This window comes from Rhinatrema bivittatum, chromosome 7 (genome assembly GCF_901001135.1).
Source record: "Rhinatrema bivittatum chromosome 7, aRhiBiv1.1, whole genome shotgun sequence".
Classification (NCBI taxonomy): domain Eukaryota; kingdom Metazoa; phylum Chordata; class Amphibia; order Gymnophiona; family Rhinatrematidae; genus Rhinatrema; species Rhinatrema bivittatum.
This window is the reverse complement of record NC_042621.1, coordinates 70975194-70999858: the sequence shown is the minus strand read 5'-3', so window position 1 is coordinate 70999858 and position 24665 is coordinate 70975194. Positions and strand designations below refer to the sequence as shown.

Genomic DNA, 24665 nt, shown 5'->3' with positions numbered 1-24665 from the left:
AACAACACTGAAAATGAAGACAAGAACAAAGACCAGAACAAAGTCCAGGAACTGAAGATAGCAACGCAGGCAAGGAACACTGAGAAAACTCACACTACAAGGACTGAAGGAGAACTGTTGCCGAGGTGAGGAAATCAAGGTCTGGAGGCCTTTTATAGGCCTAACTGATTGATGTCATTGGCCCGTGTCGTGGGGCTTTTCCCACCGCAGGCTCTTTAAATTTGTCAGTGTTGGCTGCATGCGCGCCTAAGGGAAGCAAAATGCCAGGTCAACAGCAGCACCCAACTATGAGGGAAGTCAGCGGCGTCTCGCCACAAAGAGTAGTTGGACCTGGAGCAGCAAGAGAGCAGTGTCCTGTCATGAGCGCAGCCTTCCCTGACGGGGGCCCGGACTGAGAGGTGAAGACAGTGGTTTTGCGTGGTAAGCCCATGAAACTGCTGAATGCAACATTTAAACCTGGCAATGCTGGTTCAGAACCAGCAAATTCTCAAATCTACCTATGCATATTACTCTTTTCCACCCACTCTCAGTTCTTCCTTCCTCAACTCTCTCATAGTCTATATTCTTTCTTACTATAAGAACATAAGAAGTTACCATACTGTGTCAGACTGAAGGTCTATCAAGCCCAGCATTCTGTTTCCCTACCTGTTTGTGCTTCTCCCAATCTCTCCACCAGTCTTGCAGCCTCTTTCACTTTCCCTTCCTGTGCCTCCTTTTTACTTCCTGTGCCCCTTCTCATTCCGTCTCCTACACAAGCTAAAAAGAAAAATACAACTCAGTTTTGTCTGTCTTGACTATGTTACGATGCTGCCTCCGGAGCCCATCCCACGAGCAGCCTTTCACCTCTGTGCTGGCTGGCGCCCGTCCATCCCCTGGCCTGAAGCCGCAGTACGTCTTCCTATTGCAGCCTAGGCCGCCCCGGACCACCACTGCCACTCCCCGCGGCCTGACGCTGCTGTATGTGCCAGGAGGGGCCACCGTTGCCTCTTCGCGGCATGAAGCTGCCACTGAGACACCTCTTCACATGGCATGGAAGCTGCCACTGACCGTCTCTCTTTGCGGCATGGAAGCTGCCGCCAACCTTCCATCTTCGCGGCATGGAAGCCGCTGCCGGAATGCAAGCGGCAGGAGTGCCGCTGCTGTCTTCACCATCTTCGCGGCAGGAATGCCGCCAATGCCGCTGCCTACTCCTGCGTCCCCAGGTCTCTGCATAGGCGCGCACGTGCACCTTCTCTCTTTTCATTTAAAGGGCCAGTGGCAGGAAAAGCCCGCAGCCCCAACGGATGACCTCATCACTCCTTGCCATGTCTAGCCCTATAAAACGGCTCTCTTCCACTTCCTTGGGCGCTTCGCATCGGATCTTCAGAATTGCCTGTGGTCCCTCTCCGGTCATGATCCTCCATGGTCTTCTCATGTCTAGATGGCTCTTCGTTAGATGTTCCTGGTCTCCTTCATCTGATGTTCCTGGTTCCTCATCAGAGCTCCTTCATCACCCGTTCCATGTTCCTGATGTTCTACATTCCTTGTTCTTGATGTTCCGTGTTCCAGTCCTGGTCTTGATGTTCCCGTCTCCGGCTCTTCGTCCTGCTTCCAGGTTTCCTGCTCGTCTACCCTTCCTGGCGTGCCACTATTGTGGTCCGTGACCAGTGCATGGGGGGCTGTGTAGGGCGCGCTGAGGTGCAGTACTCACCCTGTACTACCATGTTTCTCCAAAAATAAGACAGGTCTTATAATTATTTTTTAGCTCCAAAAAGCAGTTAGGGCTTATTTTCAGGGAATGTCTTATTTTTTTTCCATGATTGGTGAATGAAAGAGGAGGCGGGCTTAGCCTTGCCCTCATTCACCAATCAGATTCAATTTTCGGCCGAACCTTTTGGTTCGGCCTTTGTTATCGGCCCGCCGCTGGCCGGCCATTGCTTCTATCATGTGACAGAGGCCGGCCAATGGCACTGATAGCCTGTCACATGGTAAGGGCAAAGGGCCATTTGCGCCATTTTGATTACTGGCAGCCGACTGCCCGAGAGCGGGAGATCACTCCTGGGACCCCCACTGGTCCACCAGGGAATTTTGGCAAGTTTTGGGGGGGTGAGGAGGGTGGGGGGGTTTGCAATGAATTACATTTGAAGGGTTGAGGTGGGTTTGGGGATTTTTTTTAGGTTTTTCTTTCAAACCCCCCCCTCCATCTGCCCCCCCCTGGGTTTTGGGTCCCCCCCAGGGACTTTCGGTAAGTCTTGGGGGGGGGGTGTCAGGCAAGTCTTGGGGTGCAACCGCAGATCCACCTATAACTAGGGCTTATTTTTGGAGTAGTGCTTATATTTCAAGCCCACTCCAAAAATCCTGAAAGGTCAAGCTAGGGCTTTTTTACGGGGTAGGGCTTATTATCAGGGAAACATGTTAGTGCCTGAATCCTCGTCTGAGTCTTCCAAGTTCCTGAGTTCCACGTCTCGTCTTGTTCCTGCCCTCAGCCTCCATCTGGCCTCATGCACTCGCCGTTCCCAAGCTGTGGTCCGGAAGGGCTACCAGTTGAGACCCAGTATCATTGCATTGCTGGGTCTCAACTGTGCATGCAGGTCCAGTGGAGGTCCGAGCCTGCCTTGCTCCAGTTCCTCGATCTTCCACGAGTTGATCCTGGTCCAGCCTTGTTCCAGCTCCAGCCTGTGCTTGAACACTCACCTCCTACAGTGTGTGTTTTGGGGCTTCTCCCTGAGCCACCCCATGGCCCAAGGGCTCACAACCCCTCTAGAGCAAGTGACCGCACCTCTGCGCTCTCAACAGACTAGATTATAAATTCCATGAAACAGGTATTTGTGATATATGTGCACCCTCAGTCTGCCCATTAAGGGTCACAATTGTAAAAGACAACACTCCCTTTCCCTAGCCGTTATAAAGGCTAGGGAAAGGGAGTGTTTCTGTAGCATCCCTAATAGGCTGGAGAACCGATGCCTGGCTCAGGAATCAATTCCCATCTGCAGTCTGGTAGTACATAGAAGTTCCACTGAGCCTAAGTTTATGAGAGGAAAAACTTCCAAAATTCTTACTGTCACAAAACATGGAAAGACCGTGGAACTGTAAACTTCAATGAACAAAAAAAAAGAGGTACAACTATAAAGTATTCCCAAGTAAAATTAAACTAAATTAAGGAACTAGTTTCAGCCAAGGTTTTGAAAGGAGATAGGTACTGATAGGTAATGGTTCTAATGCTCCCATTACTCTATTAAGATCTTCAATTTATTATTAACTACCCATCCAAAGGCAGGTACAAAACATTCAATAAGAATTACCATAAAAGTGTTATAAAAATAAAATAAAAAAACACACCTACAGCATCCCAAATAACTGATAAAGTAGGGGAAAAAATAACAGGGCTGGCAGGGATCTTTAAAGAACCGAGGATCAATTTTGACCCAGAAAAAATATTTTAAGACTCCTATTTGAAGGGCTTTTCAAGTTAATATGCAAGTGTCACCAAAGGTGGAATAGACATTTAACAAATAGAATTATATATGAATGTCTGAAAATCAGACTATAAAAATAAAATAACAAAAAAAAAGATATAGCTGCACACACGAGAATCAGTAGGCAAGCATGCAGCAATTAATGCTGTGACGGTTGGTATTAAATGTACTGCGCACCGCTTCGGGCGACTATGTCGGGTTGGCGCTATAGAAACAAAAACATTTTACGTACAAAAATGGCGAATAAAAATACGTTTAGTGGCCAAGCTACTAAAGCCTGGCAGTAAAAATCTTATTTTCGTAGCCGAGCATCACCTACGCCAACAATTCAAATTGAGGCCGGCCATGCTCCGGCGCCTCGCACGCTCTGGGGAGAAGGGAAAAAAAAAGCCCGAAGAAGGTACCCGGGACAGGCGCTGCCGGACGCTCTGCGGTCCGAGTCCCGGGGGAGGGGAACCGCAAGAGCGGCAGCACGGAAGGGCAGAGGGAAGGGGACGTGCGTTGCAGGCCCCGGCTGCGATTTGGAAAAGCGCGGGTAGGCTAGAGCAGGCGACAGAGGGGGGGGGGGGGGGGGGCCGAGGCGTGAGGAGCTGGAAGAAGCCGCCGCCGCCGGACGAGGGCTCGGCCCCGGAGGCAGACTTACGGTCTAGAAGCGGCTTCCGTAGTCACTTCCCCGGGAAAGGACGGGACAGGCGGCCCCCGCAGTGCTGCTGACACAACACGGGCGTCGGTGAAAAAGAGGGCAACGACGGCACCAAGACCCCTCAGCCTGCGGCAGAGAGCGAGACTCCGCGGCTCGGCCGCCTCCTCACAGCGCCCTCTCTGGTCGGGCGGGTTAGTGCCGGCTGGCGCTTGCTGTGACGGCGAACGGACCGGGTGGCGCTTGCGGAGCCTCCCTCACAGCGCCCTCTACCGGCGGGCGGCCTCCGCCTCCTCCCTCAGCCTTTGGCAGGAAGATTGAGCGGCCCGGTTTCGCCACACATGGCCGTGGCTCAGCTTAAACTTTTGAAGCAGGCTATCGGGAAAACTCGAGTCTTGCCTGCGGGAAACTGGTGAGCAGTGACAACGAGGCGGGTAAAACTAGTATTGCTCGGCGAAACCTGAGGGTCTGTGGTACAGGAGATGCAATCATCAGTTCCCAGTTCCTCTATGCCAATTCCCTACTCTTGTGTTTTCCACCTGGCTGCACCATAGGCTTGGAATAGTCTTCCTGAGCCGATGCCTCATGCTCCTTCTCTTACCTTTATTTAAATCCTGTCTGAAAACTTAACCCCTGGTTGTCCCGCTTGCAGCCTCATTACGTTCTAACTATTGTCTTACAGGCCCATACAGTAAAGTGCGCTTCAGCACTGTTAGCCCGCGTTTGGCCGTGCGTTTTCGATGCGCTATTTTTACCCCTTATACAGTAAGGGGTAATAGCGTGTCGAAAATGTGCGGCCAACCCCCCCAAAACTAATAGCGCCCGCAACATGCAAATGCATGTTGATGGGCCTTTTAGTTATTCCCGCACGATACAGAAAGTAAAATGTGCAGGAGTTAATTTCAGCCTGCACAGGGAAGGTGTACAGAAAAGCAGAACAAAATGCTTTTATGCACATTCTCAGACTTAATATCATAGCGATATTAAGTCAGAGGCCCCAAAAATTAAAAAATCTGCCCACGGGTCGGAAGACGGACGCTCAATTTTGCCGGCGTCCGTTTTCCGAACCGGTGGCTGTCAGCGGGTTCGAGAACCGATGCCGGTAAAATTGAGCGTCGGCTGTCAAACCCGCTGACAGCCGCCGCTTCTGTCAAAAAGGAGGCGCTAGAGACGCGCTAGTGTCCCTAGTGCCTCCTTTTACCGTGGGCCCTCATTTGCATGCTGGCCAATACTGAATCGCGCGCCCAGGAGAGTGGCTTGTGCACACGTCGGGAGAGCGGGCGCTTCTTTCTGTATCGACCCGTATATAAATTAAATTCTCCAAGTCTCTTTTGCCCCGTATGTTTTTCTTGATTCGAGTGTAAGCTCTACTGAAAAGGGATTGTCTCATAAGTTTCTCTACAGCACTGTGAAAGTCATTAGTGCTATGGAAATGTTAAGTAGTAGTAGTTACAAGGCTTCAGATTGGGGTGCCGAAGTTCTAGAAAGCTTTGGTTGAATTTTGAAACAAGTGTGAATAAGAAAAGTCTGGACATACAATTTCTAAAAAGTTAGTATTTAAGTTACTTTATATATTAAAATCTTTATTCCGCAGCTCCCTTGCACAAAACGTTCAGTGCTTGTATACTGAGTATGGGCTCTGATTTTTTGCTGACAGAAGCAGTTATCTTATCTTGAGCAACCTTGCACAAAGTTACACTTTATGCAGTAAGAATACATCCCGCTAGACTTTTGTTTTAGTAATGAAGATATCAATTACCTCCCCAGTCTTAAATACACTTTTAGTAGAATTTTTGTAGACCAATGTTACTAATTTGATTGCTCAAAATATCTGCATTTTTGTTTTCTCGGCATTGCTTCCTCTTTTCCTTTGTTCTTTCATTCATGCCTTACTGTAGGTTTTTTTTTTCCTTACATTTCTTGGACTAAGACATGCGCTTCATCTGAACACACTGCTACTTGTTATGTATCGGGTGGTTTTCGTGTGCCCATGGGCCTCAGCCTGACCCCGGCCATCCAGGGCCGAACCAAGGGTTGACGGTGGCTCCGCATGGCTGAACGCTCTACCCTCTGCCAAGCCGGCAAGCTCCCAAGGCCAGACATCCGAGGATGTTGGAAGGTGAATGGTCCTCCGACCATTCCGGGCCCTTTCGGACCTGCTGCAAGCAGCAAGGAGCAGCAAGCCTGGCCTGAGGTTGAGGGCAGACGGGCCTTGGCAAAAGTCATGACAACAGTTGATGCAGCGGCATCCAAGGCAAGACGAAGGTGGTGCAGACGGCACCCAAGACAAAGACACTTGGCTGAGTTGATGCAGACGAGGACACTTGGCAGGGATGATGCAGACGGCATCCAAAGCAAAGACACATGGCGGGGTTGATGCGGACAGCATCCAAGGCAAGACACATGGCGGGGTTGATGCGGACGGCATCCAAGGCAAGACACTGGACATCACCAGGAAGACAAAGGCATAGACGTGGGCACTGCCTCTCAGGGCGCCCTACTCAGGCCACCCGCGGGACTGAGTCGCGGACCACCCTGTCCGTTATGCTCCCTACACAGCCCCAAGGCTGGTCACGGACCACGACGGGAGCGGGACAGCGCAGGAACACACAGCAGGATTCACGGCTCAGGAGCACAGGACAACCATCCACCGGCAGGCTAGTCCACCCAGGAACTACATCTGGGGAACCCCCGGCCTACCGGACCAGAAGGCTCCAGAGCAAGGATGAGGCGGAGTGAAGGGAAGAACGTCAGGAAGGCAGGAACACCAGGACGAAGGCTGAAGACACCTGGACATGGACCTCAGGCGAAGACTTGGACATGGCTTGGCATGACGAGACGACAACAAGGTGAGGAGCTCCACGAAGAAGACTTTACATAGTCTCTGGCAGGCCGGAGCCTCCAGAGCGAAGACTAGAACACGATGCAAGGCCAGGAACAGTGAGCGAAGCAGCCCTTTATAGGGCTGAGCCAGGAAATAGTCTCTAGGTGGGGCCCAGACACTTCCTGTGTCTGGCCCTTTAAATAATGAAGAAGGACGCGGCCGCGCGCCTAGGCAGGAGCAGGGCTGTGCAGAACCGCGGACAGCGGCCTGCACAGCGTCTGGTGTCAGACGCTAGCGAAGACGGCAGGGGAGAGCCTGGACGCAGGCCCAGCGTAAGCAGCGGCTCCAGCTGCTGCCGGAGGCCCCGGGGGGGCGGCTCCTGCCGCTAATCCAGCCTGGGGCTTTGCGGCCTGAGCGCCGCAAAGAAGATGACGACGTCGGGGGTGTCCCAGCCCCGTGGGAAGCCGCGGCTCCGGCCGTGGAGCGAAGAAGGAAGCAGGGCGGCCTTCAGGCCGCGTGGGCAGGCTGACAGCGGCGTCCTGCCGCGTCGGCGAAGATGACATCATAGGTAAGTCCGTGCCTGCTTGCGGGGGGACCCGCAGGCAGAGCAATTCATAACAGTACCCCCTCCTCAAAGCCCCCCTTCCTCAAGCCTCCTGTCAACAGCTCAAGGATAAGGGTATCAGTCCATACCGGATGGAGGTATTCGAGGGTCCCAAAAAATTGGAAGCTGGTAACTCCGGGGACAGTATGAACAAAGCAAGGCAAAGCAGCGGAAACATAGAAGATGAACCACAAGAAACCAGACAAGAACAAGACAAAACAAAACACACTACACAAACACAAGAGACACGACGAGAGACCAAGAGCACGAGACCGAGAGGCAGACGATACCGAGGGAACATGGGACCGCGCAAGCAGCGAGCGAACGGTGACCGCGCGACCGACACACCAAAACACAAAAGAGGGAGCAAGGGAACGGAGAACGAGGGAGCAGAGAGCAAGGGAACAGAGAGCGAAGGAGCAGAGAGCGAAGGAGCAGAGAGCGAAGGAGCAGAGAGCAAGGGAGCAGAGAGCGAAGGAGCGGAGAGCAAGGGAGCAGAGAGCGAAGGAACGGAGAGCAAGGGAGCAGAGAGCAAGGGAGCAGAGAGCGAAGGAGCTCAATGAGCGAAAGAGCCAAGAGCGAGGGAACAGAAGAGAAAGAGCGAAGGGCGAAAGAGCGAAGAACAAGGAAGGGAAACGAGGGAACGGGAACGCGGGAACGAGGACGGGGAACACACAAGCGGAAACCAACAAGCAGGAAGAAACAAGAGGAAACAAACCAACAAGCAACCAAACACAACACGGACAATACAAGACAGACAAACGAGCAACAAGCAAGAACCAACAAGAAGCACCCAGAAATACCAAGAAGACCTGGGGGAGGGAACCCAGGGTGGGAAAAAGAAGACCAGCAAAACCAGTGGGGGTGCAGGCGCCTCCTGCAGGTCGTAAAACCCCAATCTGGCAACATGATGGAAAAAAAAAAGTCTGGAGCAGGCGCCTCCTGCAGGTCGTTAAAAAGAATCCAGACAGCTGGCGCCTCCAGCAGGTCGTGACTATGGCAAAACTGGCGCCTCCAGTAGGTCGTACGCATAAAGTCCTGAAAAAAATTTTCGGTCCATCACAGTCCAGGACTAGGAAACAAAACCAGGGACAAGGCAAGATATCGGCAGAGCACCACAGTCGGACACATGGCCTTGCATTCTGTTATGTATCGGGTGGTTTTTGTGTGCCCATGGGCCTCAGCCCGACCCCGGCCATCCAGGGCTGAACCAAGGGTTGACGGTGCAAGAATGGAACATCAGAAGCATAACTGTTTGGGTTTGACCTTCCAGCCCTTCCCTAAAAAACCCTCAGAGTTAGGACCTGGATAAAGTAGTATGGTAGCTGTGTCATTCCACTTGAATGTGCAGCAGTAAAAGTCAACCTGAACTCCATGTTGCCAGGTGAGTTTCCAGCTACACCGAAAATAAAAAATTCACACTGTGTATATAAATGATTTTGGGAGAGTCAATGTGAGAAGGTTTCCTTGCCTATGTATTGTTAACTTCTGCTCAAAATGGGGGATGCAAAGGAGGGATTCCTATCCCACAGAAAGAACATTGCTGATACATCAAACAAAGGAACACAGGGAAGAATACCTGGTGAAGCAGGAGACAAGGAAAGAAATCAGCAAAGCAAAAGGTCAAGTGGAAGAAAGGATTGCCAAAGAGGTTAAGCAAGGTGCAAGACATTTTTCAGGTAGTATAGTAAAACTGAAAGGTGACAAGAAACCATGAGCGGAGAAAGACAAAGAAATAACCGAACTATTAAACAAATACTTCAATTCAGTGTTCACTAAAGAAGATCCCAGGGAAGGACCGTTGCTGGTTCACAAGACCATTGATGGGCGTGGGGTAGACGCAACCACTTTTACAGAGGAGAATGTGTGGAAAGAACTAGGAACACTGAAAGTGGACAAGGCCACGAGACTGGATGAGGTACATCCCAGGATATTAAAAGTACTCAAAGGCGTGCTGGCAGGCCCACTGAAAGACTTGTTCAGTAGATCCCTGGAAACAGAACTGGAGAAGAGCGGTTCCCTGTACGTACCAGGATCAGTCCAGACGGTGGGTTATGTCCCCCGTCCAGCAGATGGAGTCAGAACAGACTTCGAGGGACGTCACCAGTAAGAGCCAGTGCTCCCTCTGCTGGAGCTCAGTATCTTTCTGACTCCAGCAGATGAGAGTTGGGGGGATCACAGCTCCCCCGCACTGACAGGGTTTCAGGTTTTCTTCTGTCTTCTTTGCTTTTCCTGTCAACTGGTTTGAATTGTGTCTGTAGTATTTTTGAATCAAGTTAAAGTTTAAAAAAAAAAAAAAAAGTGCCCTAGCTTTGGAGGCGTGTCTTTCTCTCTGCCTTCTTTGCTTCTGCTTGCTTCCTCGCGGCTGGTAAGTTTGGGGGTTTTCTCTGTTGTTTTTTCCTTTTTCAGGTTTTTTTCTTCGATCCGGCAGCGTTTTTGGAGCCCCGTGGCTGCCGGGGGTCCCGGTACCGCCACGTGGTGGCAATCGATCCCGCAGGTCAGAGGCCTTTTTCGCGGGCTTTCTCGGCCTGACAGGGTGGTTTTCGCGGCGCTGCAGGGATTTTGTGGAGCGGGTTGTGCAGGCTCTCCGGCCCCCCCGCGGCACCTCGTAGTGCCTTCAGGCCCCCCCCCCCCCCCCCCCGAGCCCTTTTTTCTTTGTTTTCCCGGCGTTTGGGTCATGCCGCGGCCGTCCCGATGCGCGGCCTGCGGCGAGCCAGGATCCCGAATTTCGCGGGAGGGGATTTGTGCGAGGTGTCTCCCGGGTGGGGAAGGCACCTCGCAGCTGATTACTGATTTTTCGTCCCTCCCCTCCCCCCGGCAAGGGCGGCGCGGGCCGGCCATGTCGCCGCCACTGGCGGGAACGGCGGCCATGTTATTGTCGCGGCATGTTGCTGCTGCTGAAGCGGTTTTGGAGCGGAGGGATTTTCGGGAGGGTTCACCCCCGAACTTATCCCCGGAGGGGGGCTTACCTGTTCCTGAGCCTTCGGATGTTCCCTCCTCGGACCCCCCTCCCAGCTTCCCGCGTTTCTCGCCGGAGTTTATTCTACTTATGCACAGCGCATACTTGCAGGGGCTGGGGGCTCCCGGGGGTGTTTCTTCCCCCCCAGGCCCCCCACCAGCCAAGACCCCTCGGGTCGCCTTGGCCCCTCCTGGTGCGCCCCCCGACCCAGTGGCCCCTCCTGGTGCGCCCCCCGACCCGGTGGGGTCGCTGTCGGGGGCCCCGGGGCCGCTCCTGCGCCCTCGAGCGGATCAGGGAACTTCGGGAGCGATCTCGCCATCGGGGAGGGCTTCCCCGGATCCTCTGGACCCTTTGCCGTCGGAGTTGCCTCCTGAGGGGGACGACCCGCTGGTGCTTCGCATTTTTCAGAAGGATGAACTGAATGACCTGATCCAGCAGATCCTCCTGGAACTGGATCTGGATCCTCCCCCGGATCCACCGCTCCCGGTGGCGCCTGCAGTCACCGTATCGGCCAGAAAGGGGGATCCGGTTCCCGCAGCGCTTCGTCCTAGGCCTCGGGCCTTTCCTATCCATGAGTCCTTCCTGCAGCTCCTCACCAGGGAGTGGGATGCTCCTGAAGCCGCGTTAAAGGTCACTCGGGCCATGGAAAAGTTGTACCCGCTGCCACAAGATTTCTTGGACCTGATAAGGGTTCCCAAGGTGGATTCGGCCGTGTCGGCGGTCACCAAGAGGACGACGATTCCAGTCACTGGTGGTACGGCGCTCCGGGACACCCAGGACCGCAAGTTGGAAGTCTTCCTGAAGAGGGTGTTTGAAGTTTCTGCTCTGGGTATGCGTGCGGTGATGTGTACCTCCCTGGCCCAGCGGGCCAGTCTCCGATGGACGCAACAACTGCTCACTTCACAGTCGTTACCCCCGGGCGAAGCCGCTCAAGCTGACCGCTTGGAGTCCGCCATAGCTTACGGGGCCGATGCCCTCTACGACCTTTTCCGAGTTCAGGCACGGACTATGGTTTCGGCGGTGGCGGCCAGACGGCTTCTTTGGCTACGCAACTGGGCGGCAGATGCTTCCTCCAAGTCGAGCTTGGGCTCTTTGCCTTTCCGGGGCAAGTTCCTCTTTGGCGATGACCTGGACCAGCTCATAAAATCGCTGGGAGAGAATGCGGTACACAGACTCCCTGAAGACAGGTATCGTCCCTCCAGGGCGTTTCCTGCTACACGGACCAGATCTAGAGCGCAGCGGCGCTATCGATCGTACAGGCAGCCGGGGACCCGCGCTGCCTCCTCTAGGCCTCAGCCTTGGTCCCGGTCCTTTCGGGGGCGGCGGCCCGCACGTGACGGCTCTGGGCAGGGTAACCCACCGCCTAAGTCGTCCCACCAATGATGCCAGCTGTGCCCACTCCTCCACTCCCCGGATAGGGGGTCGATTAGCGGAGTTCTACGAGGAGTGGGTCAGGATATCCGCAGACCAGTGGGTCTTGGACACTGTAAGAGAAGGTTACGCATTGGAGTTTGTCCGTCCTCCCAGGGACCGGTTCATCTTCTCCCCCTGCGGATCGGATCTCAAGAGAGCGGCAGTACAACAGACTCTGGACCGGCTGCAGAGCATAGGAGCCATTTCCACCGTCCCCTTTGGCGAGGTGGGCTCGGGACATTATTCCATCTACTTCGTCGTACCGAAAAAGGACGGCTCCTCTCGGCCCATCCTCGATCTAAAGGAAGTCAACAGGTCTCTGCAAGTCAGCCGGTTCCGCATGGAGACTCTACGATCAGTGATCGCGGCGGTTCACCGGGGGGAATTCCTGGCCTCCTTGGACTTGACAGAGGCATACTTGCACATTCCTATCCTGCCGGCGCATCGTCGTTTTCTTCGCTTCAAGATCCTGAGTCAACACTTCCAGTTCACGGCCCTCCCATTTGGCTTGGCGACAGCTCCTCGCACTTTCACCAAGATCATGGTTGTCGTGGCGGCAGCCCTCCGCAGGGAGGGGATACTGGTCCATCCCTATCTGGACGACTGGCTGATTCGAGCGAAGTCTTTCAACCACGGGCAGGAATCGGTAGCCCGGGTGGTCCAGGTTCTGCAATCTCTGGGATGGGTAGTGAACTTCTCCAAAAGTTCTCTGGTTCCCTCTCAGCACCTGGATTTCCTGGGGGCCAGCTTCGACACGCGGCAGGGCAAGGTGTTCTTGCGCCCGGACAAGGCTCAATCATTGCGGGAGCATGTCTGTCGTTTTTCAGCTTTGCTGGAACCCACCTCCTGGAATTACCTACAGTTACTGGGAGTGATGGCGTCCACCATCGACATGGTGCCCTGGGCCTTTGCTCATCTGCGCCCTCTGCAGGCGTCTCTTCTCTCCAGGTGGACACCAGTGTCTCAGGATTATCAGGTGATCCTTCCTCTCCCCACAGTCGCCAGGGACAGTCTGGACTGGTGGCTGGTCCCGGCAAATCTGGCTCAGGGAGTCTCCCTCGAGGTCCCCAATTGGGTGGTAGTCACCACCGATGCCAGTCTCGTGGGCTGGGGCGCTGTCTGCGACCGAAGCGCAACGCAGGGGACGTGGTCCCCAACGGAGGCGACGTGGCCGATCAACCGGCTGGAAACCAGGGCGGTGCGTCTGGCGCTACAGCGGTTCCTCCCCCTGGTGCAGAACAGAGAAGTGCGGATCCTCTCCGACAACGCCACCACAGTGGCCTACATCAATTGACAGGGGGGCACAAGAAGCAAACATGTCTCCCTCGAGGCGACACTTCTAATGGATTGGGCGGAAAGGCATCTCGTCAGGATCGCAGCTTCTCACATCGCCGGGGTGGACAATGTCCAAGCGGACTTCCTCAGTCGTCAACAACTGGATCCCGGCGAATGGGCTCTCTCCGACGAGGCGATGCGGTTAGTGATTCAACGGTGGGGCACACCACACTTCGATCTGATGGCTACGTCCACCAACGCCAAGGCAACGCGGTTCTTCAGTCGCCGGAGGGAACACGGCGCGGAGGGGGTGGATGCCCTAGCCCTCCCTTGGCCGGCTCATCGGCTGCTCTACGTATTTCCTCCGTGGCCATTGGTGGGCAAGACGCTCCGCAGAATAGAAGAGCATCGAGGTCCTGTGATTCTCGTCGCTCCGGAGTGGCCGCGCAGACCTTGGTTTGCGGATCTCCTCCAGTTGGCGGTGGACGGTCCGCTTCGTCTAGGTCATCTTCCGCGTCTGCTACACCAGGGGCCAGTATATTTCGACCAGGCCGAACTCTTCTGTCTTGCGGCATGGCTTTTGAACGGCGCCGCCTCAGACGCAGGGGATACCCTGAGGCGGTAGTTGCTACTATGCTGCGTGCCCGGAAATCTTCTACTTCCGTTGCGTACGTACGAGTTTGGAAAGCTTTCGACGTCTGGTGCTCTTCCAAGGGGATCCGACCCACGGAGGCATCGGTCCCGTCGATTCTACAGTTCCTTCAAGATGGTCTGGATAAGGGACTCGCTTATAATTCTCTACGTGTCCAGGTAGCGGCCCTGAATTCTTTCACACGAGCGGATGGCTCTCTTCTTCTGCAACCGGACGTTGCCCGTTTCCTCAAGGGAGTCAAGCACATTCGCCCTCCAGTGAGGGATCCTTGTCCCTCCTGGAGTCTCAACCTTGTGCTTCGGGTTTTGTCAGGGGCACCTTTTGAGCCGATACCTGGTGCGACCCTCAAGGACCTGACTCTCAAGGCGGTTTTCCTTGTTGCCATAAGCTCAGCGCGTCGTATCTCGGAGCTACAAGCATTGTCCTGCAGGGAGCCTTATCTCAGATTCACAGATTCCGGAGTCTCCCTGCGCACCGTACCTTCTTTCCTGCCGAAGGTAGTCTCGTCCTTTCACTTGAATCAGACGGTGGAGCTTCCATCCTTTGGACCCAGCGAGCCCCGGTCTCTGCGTCTCTTGGATGTTAAACGTACTTTGCGTCACTATCTGGAGGTGACCAATGACTTCCGGCTCTCCGATCATCTCTTCGTTCTCTGGTCGGGGCCGAAGAAGGGGTGCCAGGCCTCAAAGACAACGATCGCACGATGGCTGAAAGAAGCTATCTCAGCCTCCTACATTGGAGCGGGACGAACTCCTCCTAGCGGGGTTGTCGCTCACTCGACCCGCTCACAAGCTGCTTCATGGGCAGAATCTCGCTCCGTCTCCTCACAGGAGATCTGCCGGGCAGCGACGTGGAAGTCTCTGCATACTTTTTCCCGGCATTATCGACTACACCTGGCGTCGTCCTCCATGGGACATTTTGGCGGCCAGGTTCTCCGAGCAGGGCTATCAGGGGCCCACCCGGTTTAGGGAAGCTTTGGTACATCCCACCGTCTGGACTGATCCTGGTACGTACAGGGAAAAGAAAATTATTCGTTACCTGCTAATTTTCGTTCCTGTAGTACCAAGGATCAGTCCAGACGCCCACCACTTTGGGATCTTTTGCTTCTGCTCGGGTCTGTTCACTGTCGATATATATTCAGTTTTTGTGTCTTATCTCTGTTTCACAGCTCCCTATAAGTTGGGTGCCTTACCGCTCGTTGGCGGCTTATTATTATGGTTATCTATAGTTAATGCCTGTTTTTCCAGGTTCGTTTATGTAACTTGATTCAAACCCTTTCGGGTCTTTGGGCTTTGCTATACGTGCTACTGAGCTCCAGCAGAGGGAGCACTGGCTCTTACTGGTGACGTCCCTCGAAGTCTGTTCTGACTCCATCTGCTGGACGGGGGACATAACCCACCGTCTGGACTGATCCTTGGTACTACAGGAACGAAAATTAGCAGGTAAGGAATAATTTTCTTTTGAGGTCCTGCTTCACAAAAGCTATAGCAGAGAGGAAATTGCCAGTCCACCTCACCTCGGTGTTGGAAAATTAATGGAGACTCACTTTGCTGAAAGAAAGGATAGTGTACTGCATCCAATCTTGTGGCTTGTTGGACCCAAGACAACATGGATTCACCAGGGAAAGGTTCTGTCAGACAAATCTGATTTGACTTTTTGGATTGGGTGACAAGAGAGCTGGATCAAGGAAAAGTGCTCGATTACTTAGATTTCAGCAAAGCTTTCGCTACAGTCCTACATAGAAGGCTCGTGAATAAAACAAGACTTTTGGGAGTGGAGTGGATTACAAACTCGTTGACAGACAGGAGGCAGCATGTAATGGCAAATGGAAGCAACTGTGAAGAAAGAACGGTGTTAAGTGGAGTGCCTCAAGGATCAATGTTGGGACCGATTCTGTTCAATATCTTCATCAGGGACATTGGAGAAGGGATAGAAGGTAAAGTTTATCTTTTTGCGTATGATACTAACATCTGTCACAGAGTAGACACGCCTGAGGGAGTAGAGAGAATGTATTTAAGAAAGCTTGAAGAGTGGTTGAAGACTGGGCAGCTGCAAGCCCATGCAGAGTCATGCATCTAGGGTGCGGTAATCCAGAAGAGTTATATACGATGGGGGGCGAAAGAGACCAAGCGAGGCACCTTGGGGTATTAGTCTGGAGATTTGAAGACCGCAAAGCAATGTGACAAGATGATTGCTAAAGCCAGAAGGATACTGGGCTGCATGGAGAGAAGGATATCGAGTAAGAAAAAGGTTATAATGCCTCTGTACAGGTCCTTGGTGATGGAGTAGTGTGTTCAGTTCTGGAGTCCATATTTCAAAAGAGATGAAGACAGGATGGAAGAGGTCCAGAGAAAGGCAACCAAAATGATGTAGGATCTATATTGGAAGACTTTAATAGGAGCAGCTGAAGGATCTGAATATGTATACCCTGGAGGGGAGCGGGTGCAGGGGAGATATAGGAACATAAGAAAATGCCATACTGGGTCAGACCAAGGGTCCATCAAGCCCAGCATCCTGTTTCCAACAGTGGCCAAATCCAGGCCATAAGAACCTGGCAATTACACAAACACTAAGGGGTAGATTTTCAAATAGCGCGAATTGGCCTACTTTTGCTGGCGCATCAGGCGCAAGCAAAAGTAAGCTGGATTTTAGTAGATACGCGCGGAGCCGCGCGTATCTGCTAAAAACCTGGATCGGCGCGCGCAAGACTATTGATTTTGTATAGCCGGCGCGCGCCGAGCCGCGCAGCCTACCCCCTTTCCCTCCGAGGCCGCTCCGAAATCGGAGCAGCCTCGGAGGGAACTTCCTTTTGCCCTCCCCTCACCTTCCCCTCCCTTCCCCTACCTAACCCACCCACCCGGCCCTGTCTAAGCCCCCCCCTTACCTTTGTCGGGGGATTTACGCCTCCCGGAGGGAGGCGTAAATCCCCGCGCGCCAGCGGGCCTCTTGCGCACCGGGACGCAACCTGGGGGCGGGTACGGAGGGCGTGGCCACGCCCCCGGACTGCCCCGGGCCCTAGCCACGCCCCCGTACCCGCCCCCAAAACGCTGCCGACACGCCCCATAAACGCCGCAACGACTGGGCACGCCCCCGACACGCCCCCCTCAGAGAACCCCAGGACTTACGCGAGTCCCGGGGCTCTGCGCGCGCCGGTAGGCCTATGTAAAATAGGCTCGCCGGCGCGCAGGGCCCTGCTCGCCTAAATCCGCCCGGATTTGGGCGGATTTAGGCGAGCAGGGCTCTGAAAATCCGCCCCTAAGTCTATTCCATGTTACCATTGCTAATGGCAGTGGCTATTCTCTAAGCAAACTTAATAGCAGGTAATGGACTTCTCCTCCAAGAACTCATCCAATTCTTTTTTAAACACAGCTATACTAACTGCCCTAACCACATCCTCTGGCAGCAAATTCCAGAGTTTAATTGTGCGTTGAGTAAAAAAGAACTTTCTCCGATTAGTTTTAAATGTGCCCCATGCTAACTTCATGGAGTGCCCCCTAGTCTTTCTACTATCCGAAAGAGTAAATAACCGATTCACATCTACCCGTTCTAGACCTCTCATGATTTTAAACACCTCTATCATATCCCCCCTCAGTCGTCTCTTCTCCAAGCTGAAAAGTCCTAACCTCTGTAGTCTTTCCTCATAGGGGAGTTGTTCCATTCCCCTTATCATTTTGGTAGCCCTTCTCTGTACCTTCTCCATCGCAATTATATCTTTTTTGAGATGTGGCGACCAGAATTGTACACAGTATTCAAGGTGCGGTTTCACCATGGAGCAATACAGAGGCATTATGACATTTTCCGTTTTATTCACCATTCCCTTTCTAATAATTCCCAACATTCTGTTTGCTTTTTTGACTGCCGCAGCACACTGAACCGATGATTTCAATGTGTTATCCACTATGACGCCTAGATCTCTTTCTTGGGTTGTAGCACCTAATATGGAACCCAACATTGTGTAATTGTAGCATGGGTTATTTTTCCCTATATGCATCACCTTGCACTTATCCACATTAAATTTCATCTGCCATTTGGATGCCCAATTTTCCAGTCTCACAAGGTCTTCCTGCAATTTAGCACAATCTGCTTGTGTTTTAACTACTCTGAACAATTTTGTGTCATTTGCAAATTTGATTATCTCACTCATCGTATTTCTTTCCAGATCATTTATAAATATATTGAAAAGTAAGGGTCCCAATACAAATCCCTGAGGCACTCCACTGTCCACTCCCTTCCACTGAGAAAATTGTCCATTTAATCCTACTCTCTATTTCCTGTCTTTTAGCCAGTTTGCAATCCACGAAAGGACATCGCCACCTATCCCATGACTTTTTACTTTTCCTAGAAGCCTCTCATGAGGAACTTTGTCAAACGCCTTCTGAAAATCCAAGTATACTATATCTACCGGTTCACCTTTATCCACATGTTTATTAACTCCTTTAAAAAAGTGAAGCAGATTTGTGAGGCAAGACTTACCCTGGGTAAAGCCATGCTGACTTTGTTCCATTAAACCATGTCTTTCTATATGTTCTGTGATTTTGATGTTTAGAACACTTTCCATTATTTTTCCTGGCACTGAAGTCAGGCTAACCGGTCTGTAGTTTCCCGGATCGCCCCTGGAGCCCTTTTTAAATATTGGGGTTACATTAGCTATCCTCCATTCTTCAGGTACAATGGACGATTTTAATGATGTTACAAATTTTTACTAATAGGTCTGAAATTTCATTTTTTAGTTCCTTCAGAACTCTGGGATGTATACCATCCGGTCCAGGTGATTTACTACTCTTCAGTTTGTCAATCAGGCCTACCACATCTTCTATATTCACCGTGATTTGATTCAGTCCCTCTGAAATATTACCCATGAAAACCTTCTCCATCACGGGTACCTCCCCAACATCCTCTTCAGTAAACACCGAAGCAAAGAAATCATTTAATCTTTCCGCGATGGCCTTATCTTCTCTAAGTGCCCCTTTAACCCCTCAATCATCTAACAGTCCAACTGACTCCCTCACAGGCTTTCTGCTTCAGATATATTTTAAAAAGTTTTTACTTTGAGTTTTTGCCTCTACAGCCAACTTCGTTTCAAATTCTCTCTTGGCCTGTCTTATCAATGTCTTACATTTAACTTGCCAACGTTTATGCTTTATCCTATTTTCTTCTGTTGGATCTTTCTTCCTATTTTTGAATGAAGATCTTTTGGCTAAAATAGCTTCTTTCACCTCCCCTTTTAACCATGCCGGTAATCGTTTTGCCTTCTTTCCACCTTTCTTAATGTTTGGAATACATCTCGATTGTGCTTCTAGAATGGTATTTTTTAACAATGACCACGCCTCTTGGACATTTTTTACTTTTGTAGCTGCTCCTTTCAGTTTTTTTCTAACAATTTTTCTCATTTTATCAAAGTTTCCCTTTTGAAAGTTTAGCACGAGAGCCTTGGATTTGCACACTTTTCCTCTTCCAGTCATTAAATCAAATTTGATCATATTATGATCACTATTGCCAAGCGGCCCCACCACTGTTACCTCCCTCACCAAGTCCTGTGCTCCACTGAGAATTAGATCTAAAATTGCTCCCTCTCTCGTCGGTTCCTGAACCAATTGCTCCATAAAGCTATAATTTATTCCATCCAGGAACATTATCTCTCTAGCGTGACCCGATGATACATTTACCCAGTCAATATTGGGGTAATTGAAGTCTGCAAAAGTATCCTCAAAAATACAACGACTATGTAAACACTGTTATTAACACGTTGTACAGTAATTACTTGCAAATTTTATGTGTGTATTTCAACTAAATATTTTTTTATTTTTATATATATATATATGTTAACTTGTTAGGGACCGTCATACCACCCATGGGCTACACGCATTAAATGCTTGTGTTCTCAACCACTTTTTGGGTCTTTTTTAATCATTGGTCCAACATCCTTTAAAACATTTTTGTAAAATTCTTCGTTTTTGTTTTTTGTTTTTTTCGTTTTTTTCAATGTTTTAATATTATGTGGAAAGATACTTCCCTTACTGAAGCGGAGTCTCGCTGCTATAAATCCGATGTCTTCAACCCCCGTGTATCGGCGAGTGGATTGCCTGCTTCTTCGGCGTTTTTTTTTGTTTTTTTTTAAACTTTGCCGCACTGCAGTCTAGTGCCGCCGCACTATCATGCCGCCGCACAGATCTATGATTCGGTGCTGCCGCGTTGTTCACGGAGGGTCCTCTTCTAGCGCACGGGTCTGTCCCGTTTGTTGTTTAGCAGTGCCGCCGCGCTATGGCTTTCGTCCAGCGCCGCCGCACTGTGTACCGATGTCCGTGTACCGAGGTCCAACGTACGTTTCGCATTATGTGCTGCTTCAGGGACTGTAAATATACTTAGAAATGGTAGTTTTCTTACTCCACATATATATCAGAGTTTTCCAGACCTCACGCCGTGTCCTTATTCTGGCGTCTGCATGACGCCAGAATAGACTGTCGGCTTTCCCCTTTGTTCTAGTTTAAAAGCTGCTCTATCTCCTTTTTAAAGGTTAGCGCCAGCAGTCTGGTTCCACCCTGGTTAAGGTGGAGCCCATCCCTTCGGAAGAGACTCCCCCTTCCCCAAAAGGTTCCCCAGTTCCTAACAAAACTGAATCCCTCTTCCTTGCACCATCGTCTCATCCACGCATTGAGACTCCGGAGCTCTGCCTGCCTCTGGTGACCTGCGCGTGGAACAGGGAGCATTTCAGAGAATGCTACCCTGGAGGTTCTGGATTTAAGCTTTCTACCTAAGAGCCTAAATTTGGCTTCCAGAACCTCCCTCCCACATTTTCCTATGTTGTTGGTGCCCACATGTACCACGACAACCGGCTCCTCCCCAGCACTGTCTAAAATCCTACTAGGTGACGCGTGAGGTCCGCCACCTTCGCACCAGGTAGGCATGTTACCAGGCGATCCTCACGCCCACCATCCACCCAGCTATCTACATTCCTAATAATCGAATCACCAACTATGATGGCCGACCTAACCCTTCCCTCCTGGGCAGTAGGCCTTGGGGAGATATCCTCAGTGCGAAAGGACAATGCATCACCTGGAGAGCACGTCCTCACTACAGGATCCTTTCCTGCTGTACCTGGTTGGTGCTCTTCCATCATGAGACCTTCTGAGACCTTCCTCCAAGGCAGCACCAGGGCTGCCAGTCTGAAGTTGAGACTTGACTACTATGTCCCTGAAGGTCTCATCTATATACCTCTCTGTCTGCCTCAGCTCCTCCAGGTCTGCCACTCTAGTCTCCAGAGATCGGACTCGTTCTCTGAGAGCCAGGAGCTCTTTACATTGCATGCACATGTACAACTTCTCACCAGTGGGTAAAAAATCATACATGTGGCACTCGATGCAAAAGACTGGGAAGATATGATACAGACCTTCAGATACCTGTCGGGTATTAATTGTTGTGATTAGACTGCTGTGCGAGACAGGTAGTGGATCCTTGGGCCGGTCCGCCGGGAAGGTCTCAGGGCAGACCGGGAGGCGGAGTCAAGGGCCTGGCTAGGTTTCACCCGGAGCCTGGAATCCCCCCAGGAGGAGCCCGTAGGGACCCAGGCCCTTGGGACTTGGGCAAAGTAAGGAGAGTCCGGGAGTGAGTACAAGAGAGTCCAGAGAGAACAGGCCCTGGTAGAGGCAGAAGGAGCCAGCGAGCTGTAATGTCCAAGAGAGCTACAGGCCGGTAGCGGTCAGGAGCAAGGTAGTGGAGGGCTCCGGGATCAGGGCCGAAGGCAGGCTGGCAGAGGGTTCTGTGAGATCTACCGGGGTCAGGGCAGGCGGCAGGCTGGCAGAGAAGTCCGTGAAGCAAACCGGGGTCAAGGCAGGCGGCAGGCTAGCAGAGAAGTCCGTGAGGCAAACCGGGGTCAGGAACCAAGGAGACAAGAGCAAACAGCAAGGCAGGCACAGGAACAGGAAGCAACTAGTCAGCAAGGAACCTCGTTGCAAGGCGTCTAGTAGAGGACTGGACGCCGGTTAAATGAGGAGCGAGGCGTGACGTCAACAGAGGAGGCGGGACCGGGCTTCCGGGTGCTGTGCGCTCAAGAAGGCCCTCCTCGCGCGAGGGGGGTGGGCCTGTAACGGCATTCTCCTCGTGGCGCCTCCGCGGGCGGAGGCCTCGCAGAACCGGGACCCTGGCGGGATCCTCCGGGAACTAGGAGAAAGGTAAGCGGACCTGACCCCGAACATGAGGGAGGCGGTCGGGACCGCAACATTAATGATGCACAAACTTCATACTTTTTCCATTGGAAAGGAAACTGTAGAATTGAAAGAAAAACCTAAAAAAAATCCCCAAACCCACCCCAACCCTTCAAATGTAATTCATTGCAAACCTCCCCACCCTCCTGACCCCCCCAAAACTTGCCAAAATTCCCTGGTGGTCCAGTGGGGGTCCCGGGAGTGATCTCCCGCTCTCGGGCCGTCAGCTGCCAGTAATCAAAATGGCGCAGATGGCCCTTTGCCCTTACCATGTGACAGGCTATCAGTGCCATTGGCCGGCCTCTGTCACATGATAGAAGCAATGGACGGCCAGCGGCGGGCCGATAACAAAGGCCGAACCTTTTAAATTGAATCTGATTGGTGAATGAAAGAGGAGGCGGGCTTAGCCTTGCCCTCATTCACCAATCATGGAAAAAAAATAAGACATTCCCTGAAAATAAGCCCTAACCGTTTTTTTGGAGCTAAAAAGTAATTATAAGACCTGTCTTATTTTCGGAGAAACACGGTAGTACAGGGTGCGTACTGCACCTCAGCGCGCCCTACACAGCTGCCCATGGCTGGTCGCGGACCACACCGGAAGCGAAGCAGACTCCAGACGAGAAGATGAAGACTTGGAACTGGTAACATGATGAAGATTCAGGAGAGGCCTGCACCGAGGCACGCCCTACACAGCTGCCCATGGCTGATCACGGACCACGCTGAAGCAGAGCAGGTTCTGGCTTGAGTCTAGGGCATGGATGGATGCAGGAACCAGGAACTCCGAAGACTGAGAACAGGATTCAAGACTCAGGATTCAGATTCAGGAACAGACCTTGGTATTAAAAGCAAGGGCCTTCCGGAGTTTTGCGCTACAGACGTGAAGACAGGCCTTGTGCCACGAAGCACCCTACACAGTCCCCCATGCACTGGTCACGGATCACAATAGTGGCACGCCAGGAAGGGTGGACGAGCAGGAAACCTGGAAGCAGGACGAAGAGCCGGAGACGGGAACATCAAGACCAGGACTGGAACACAGAACATCAAGAACAAGGAATGTAGAACATCAGGAACATGGAACGGGTGATGAAGGATCTCTGACGAGGAACCAGGACCAGGAACATCACACGAAGAGCCATCTAGACATGAGAAGACCATGGAGGATCATGACCTGAGAGGGACCACAGGCAATTCTGAAGATCCGATGCGAAGCGCCCGAGGAAGTGGAAGAGAGCCGTTTTATAGGGCTAGACATGGCAAGGAGTGATGAGGTCATCCGTTGGGGCTGCGGGCTTTTCCCGCCACTGGCCCTTTAAATGAAAAGAGAGAAGGTGCACGTGCGCGCCTATGCAGAGACCTGGGGACGCAGGAGTAGGCAGCGGCATTGGCGGCATTCCTGCCGCGAAGATGGTGAAGACAGCAGCGGCACTCCTGCCGCATGCATTCCGGCAGCGGCTTCCATGCCGCGAAGATGGAAGGTTGGCGGCAGCTTCCATGCCGCAAAAAGAGACAGTCAGTGGCAGCTTCCATGCCATGTGAAGAGGTGTCTCAGTGGCAGCTTCATGACGCGAAGAGGCAACGGCGGTCCCTCGTGGCACATACAGCAGCGTCAGGCCGCGGGGAGTGGCAGTGGTGGTCCGGGGCGGCCTAGGCTGCAATAGGAAGACGTACTGCGGCTTCAGGCCAGGGGATGGACGGGCGCCAGCCAGCACAGAGGTGAAAGGCTGCTCGTGGGATGGGCTCCGGAGGCAGCATCGTAACATAGTCAAGACACAGACAAAACTGAGTTGTATTTTTCTTTTTAGCTTGTGGAGGAGACAGAATGAGAAGGGGCACAGGAAGTAAGAAGGGAGGCACAGGAAGGGAAAGTGAAAGAGGCTGCAAGACTGGTGGAGAGATTGGGAGAAGCACAAACAGGTAGGGAAACAGAATGCTGGACTTGATAGACCTTCAGTCTGACACAGTATGGTAACTTCTTATGTTCTTATAGTAAGAAAGAATACAGACTATGAGAGAGTTGAGGAAGGAAGAACTGAGTGTGGGGGGAAAAGAGTAATATGCATAGGTAGATTTGAGAATTTGCTGGTTCTGAACCAGCATTGCCAGGTTTAAATGTTGCATTCAGCAGTTTCATGGGCTAACCATGCAAAACCACTGTCTTCACCTCTCAGTCCGGGCCCCCGTCAGGGAAGGCTGCGCTCATGACAGGACACTGCTCTCTTGCTGCTCCAGGTCCTACTACTCTTTGTGGCGAGACGCCGCTGGCTTCCCTCACAGTTGGGTGCTGCCGTTGACCTGGCATTTTGCTTCCCTTAGGCGCGCATGCAGCCAACACTGACAAATTTAAAGAGCCTGCGGTGGGAAAAGCCCCACGACACGGGCCAATGACATCAATCAGTTAGGCCTATAAAAGGCCTCCAGACCTTGACTTCCTCACCTCGGCAACAGTTCTCCTTCAGTCCTTGTAGTGTGAGTTTTCTCAGTGTTCCTTGCCTGCGTTGCTATCTTCAGTTCCTGGACTTTGTTCTGGTCTTTGTTCTTGTCTTCATTTTCAGTGTTTTTGTTCTTCAGTTCTTGTGGTCCCCCATCTAGCCTGTCAGTTCCCTTGGTCAGTCTTCTGTTCCTCAGTTCTTCAGTGTGCCTTG

At 52.1% G+C, this 24665-nt stretch overlaps 2 protein-coding genes across 10 annotated transcripts in view; one reads left to right on the top strand and one right to left on the bottom strand.

The window, feature by feature from the left end:
• CNEP1R1 (CTD nuclear envelope phosphatase 1 regulatory subunit 1) overlaps positions 1–4361 on the bottom strand; it is a 53423-nt gene extending 49062 nt beyond the window's left edge. For 2 of the 4 annotated variants that reach the window (XR_003857710.1, XM_029608502.1), the window contains exon 1: positions 4099–4357. The gene's annotated coding sequence lies outside the window, so the exon portion shown is untranslated. Of the gene's footprint in view, positions 1–645; positions 757–4098 lie in introns of all 4 variants that reach the window. The other 2 variants (XM_029608503.1, XM_029608506.1) reach the window with 2 other exon arrangements.
• Positions 4362–4421: 60 nt separating this feature from the next.
• Positions 4422–24665, top strand: part of LOC115095174 (nuclear receptor coactivator 5-like) — a 96600-nt gene continuing 76356 nt past the window's right edge. For all 6 annotated transcript variants that reach the window (XM_029608499.1, XM_029608495.1, XM_029608498.1 and 3 more), the window contains exon 1: positions 4422–4507. In XM_029608499.1, the coding sequence (XP_029464359.1) occupies positions 4437–4507 (71 nt within the window). In that variant the 5' untranslated portion in view covers positions 4422–4436. The remainder of the gene's footprint in view (positions 4508–24665) is intronic.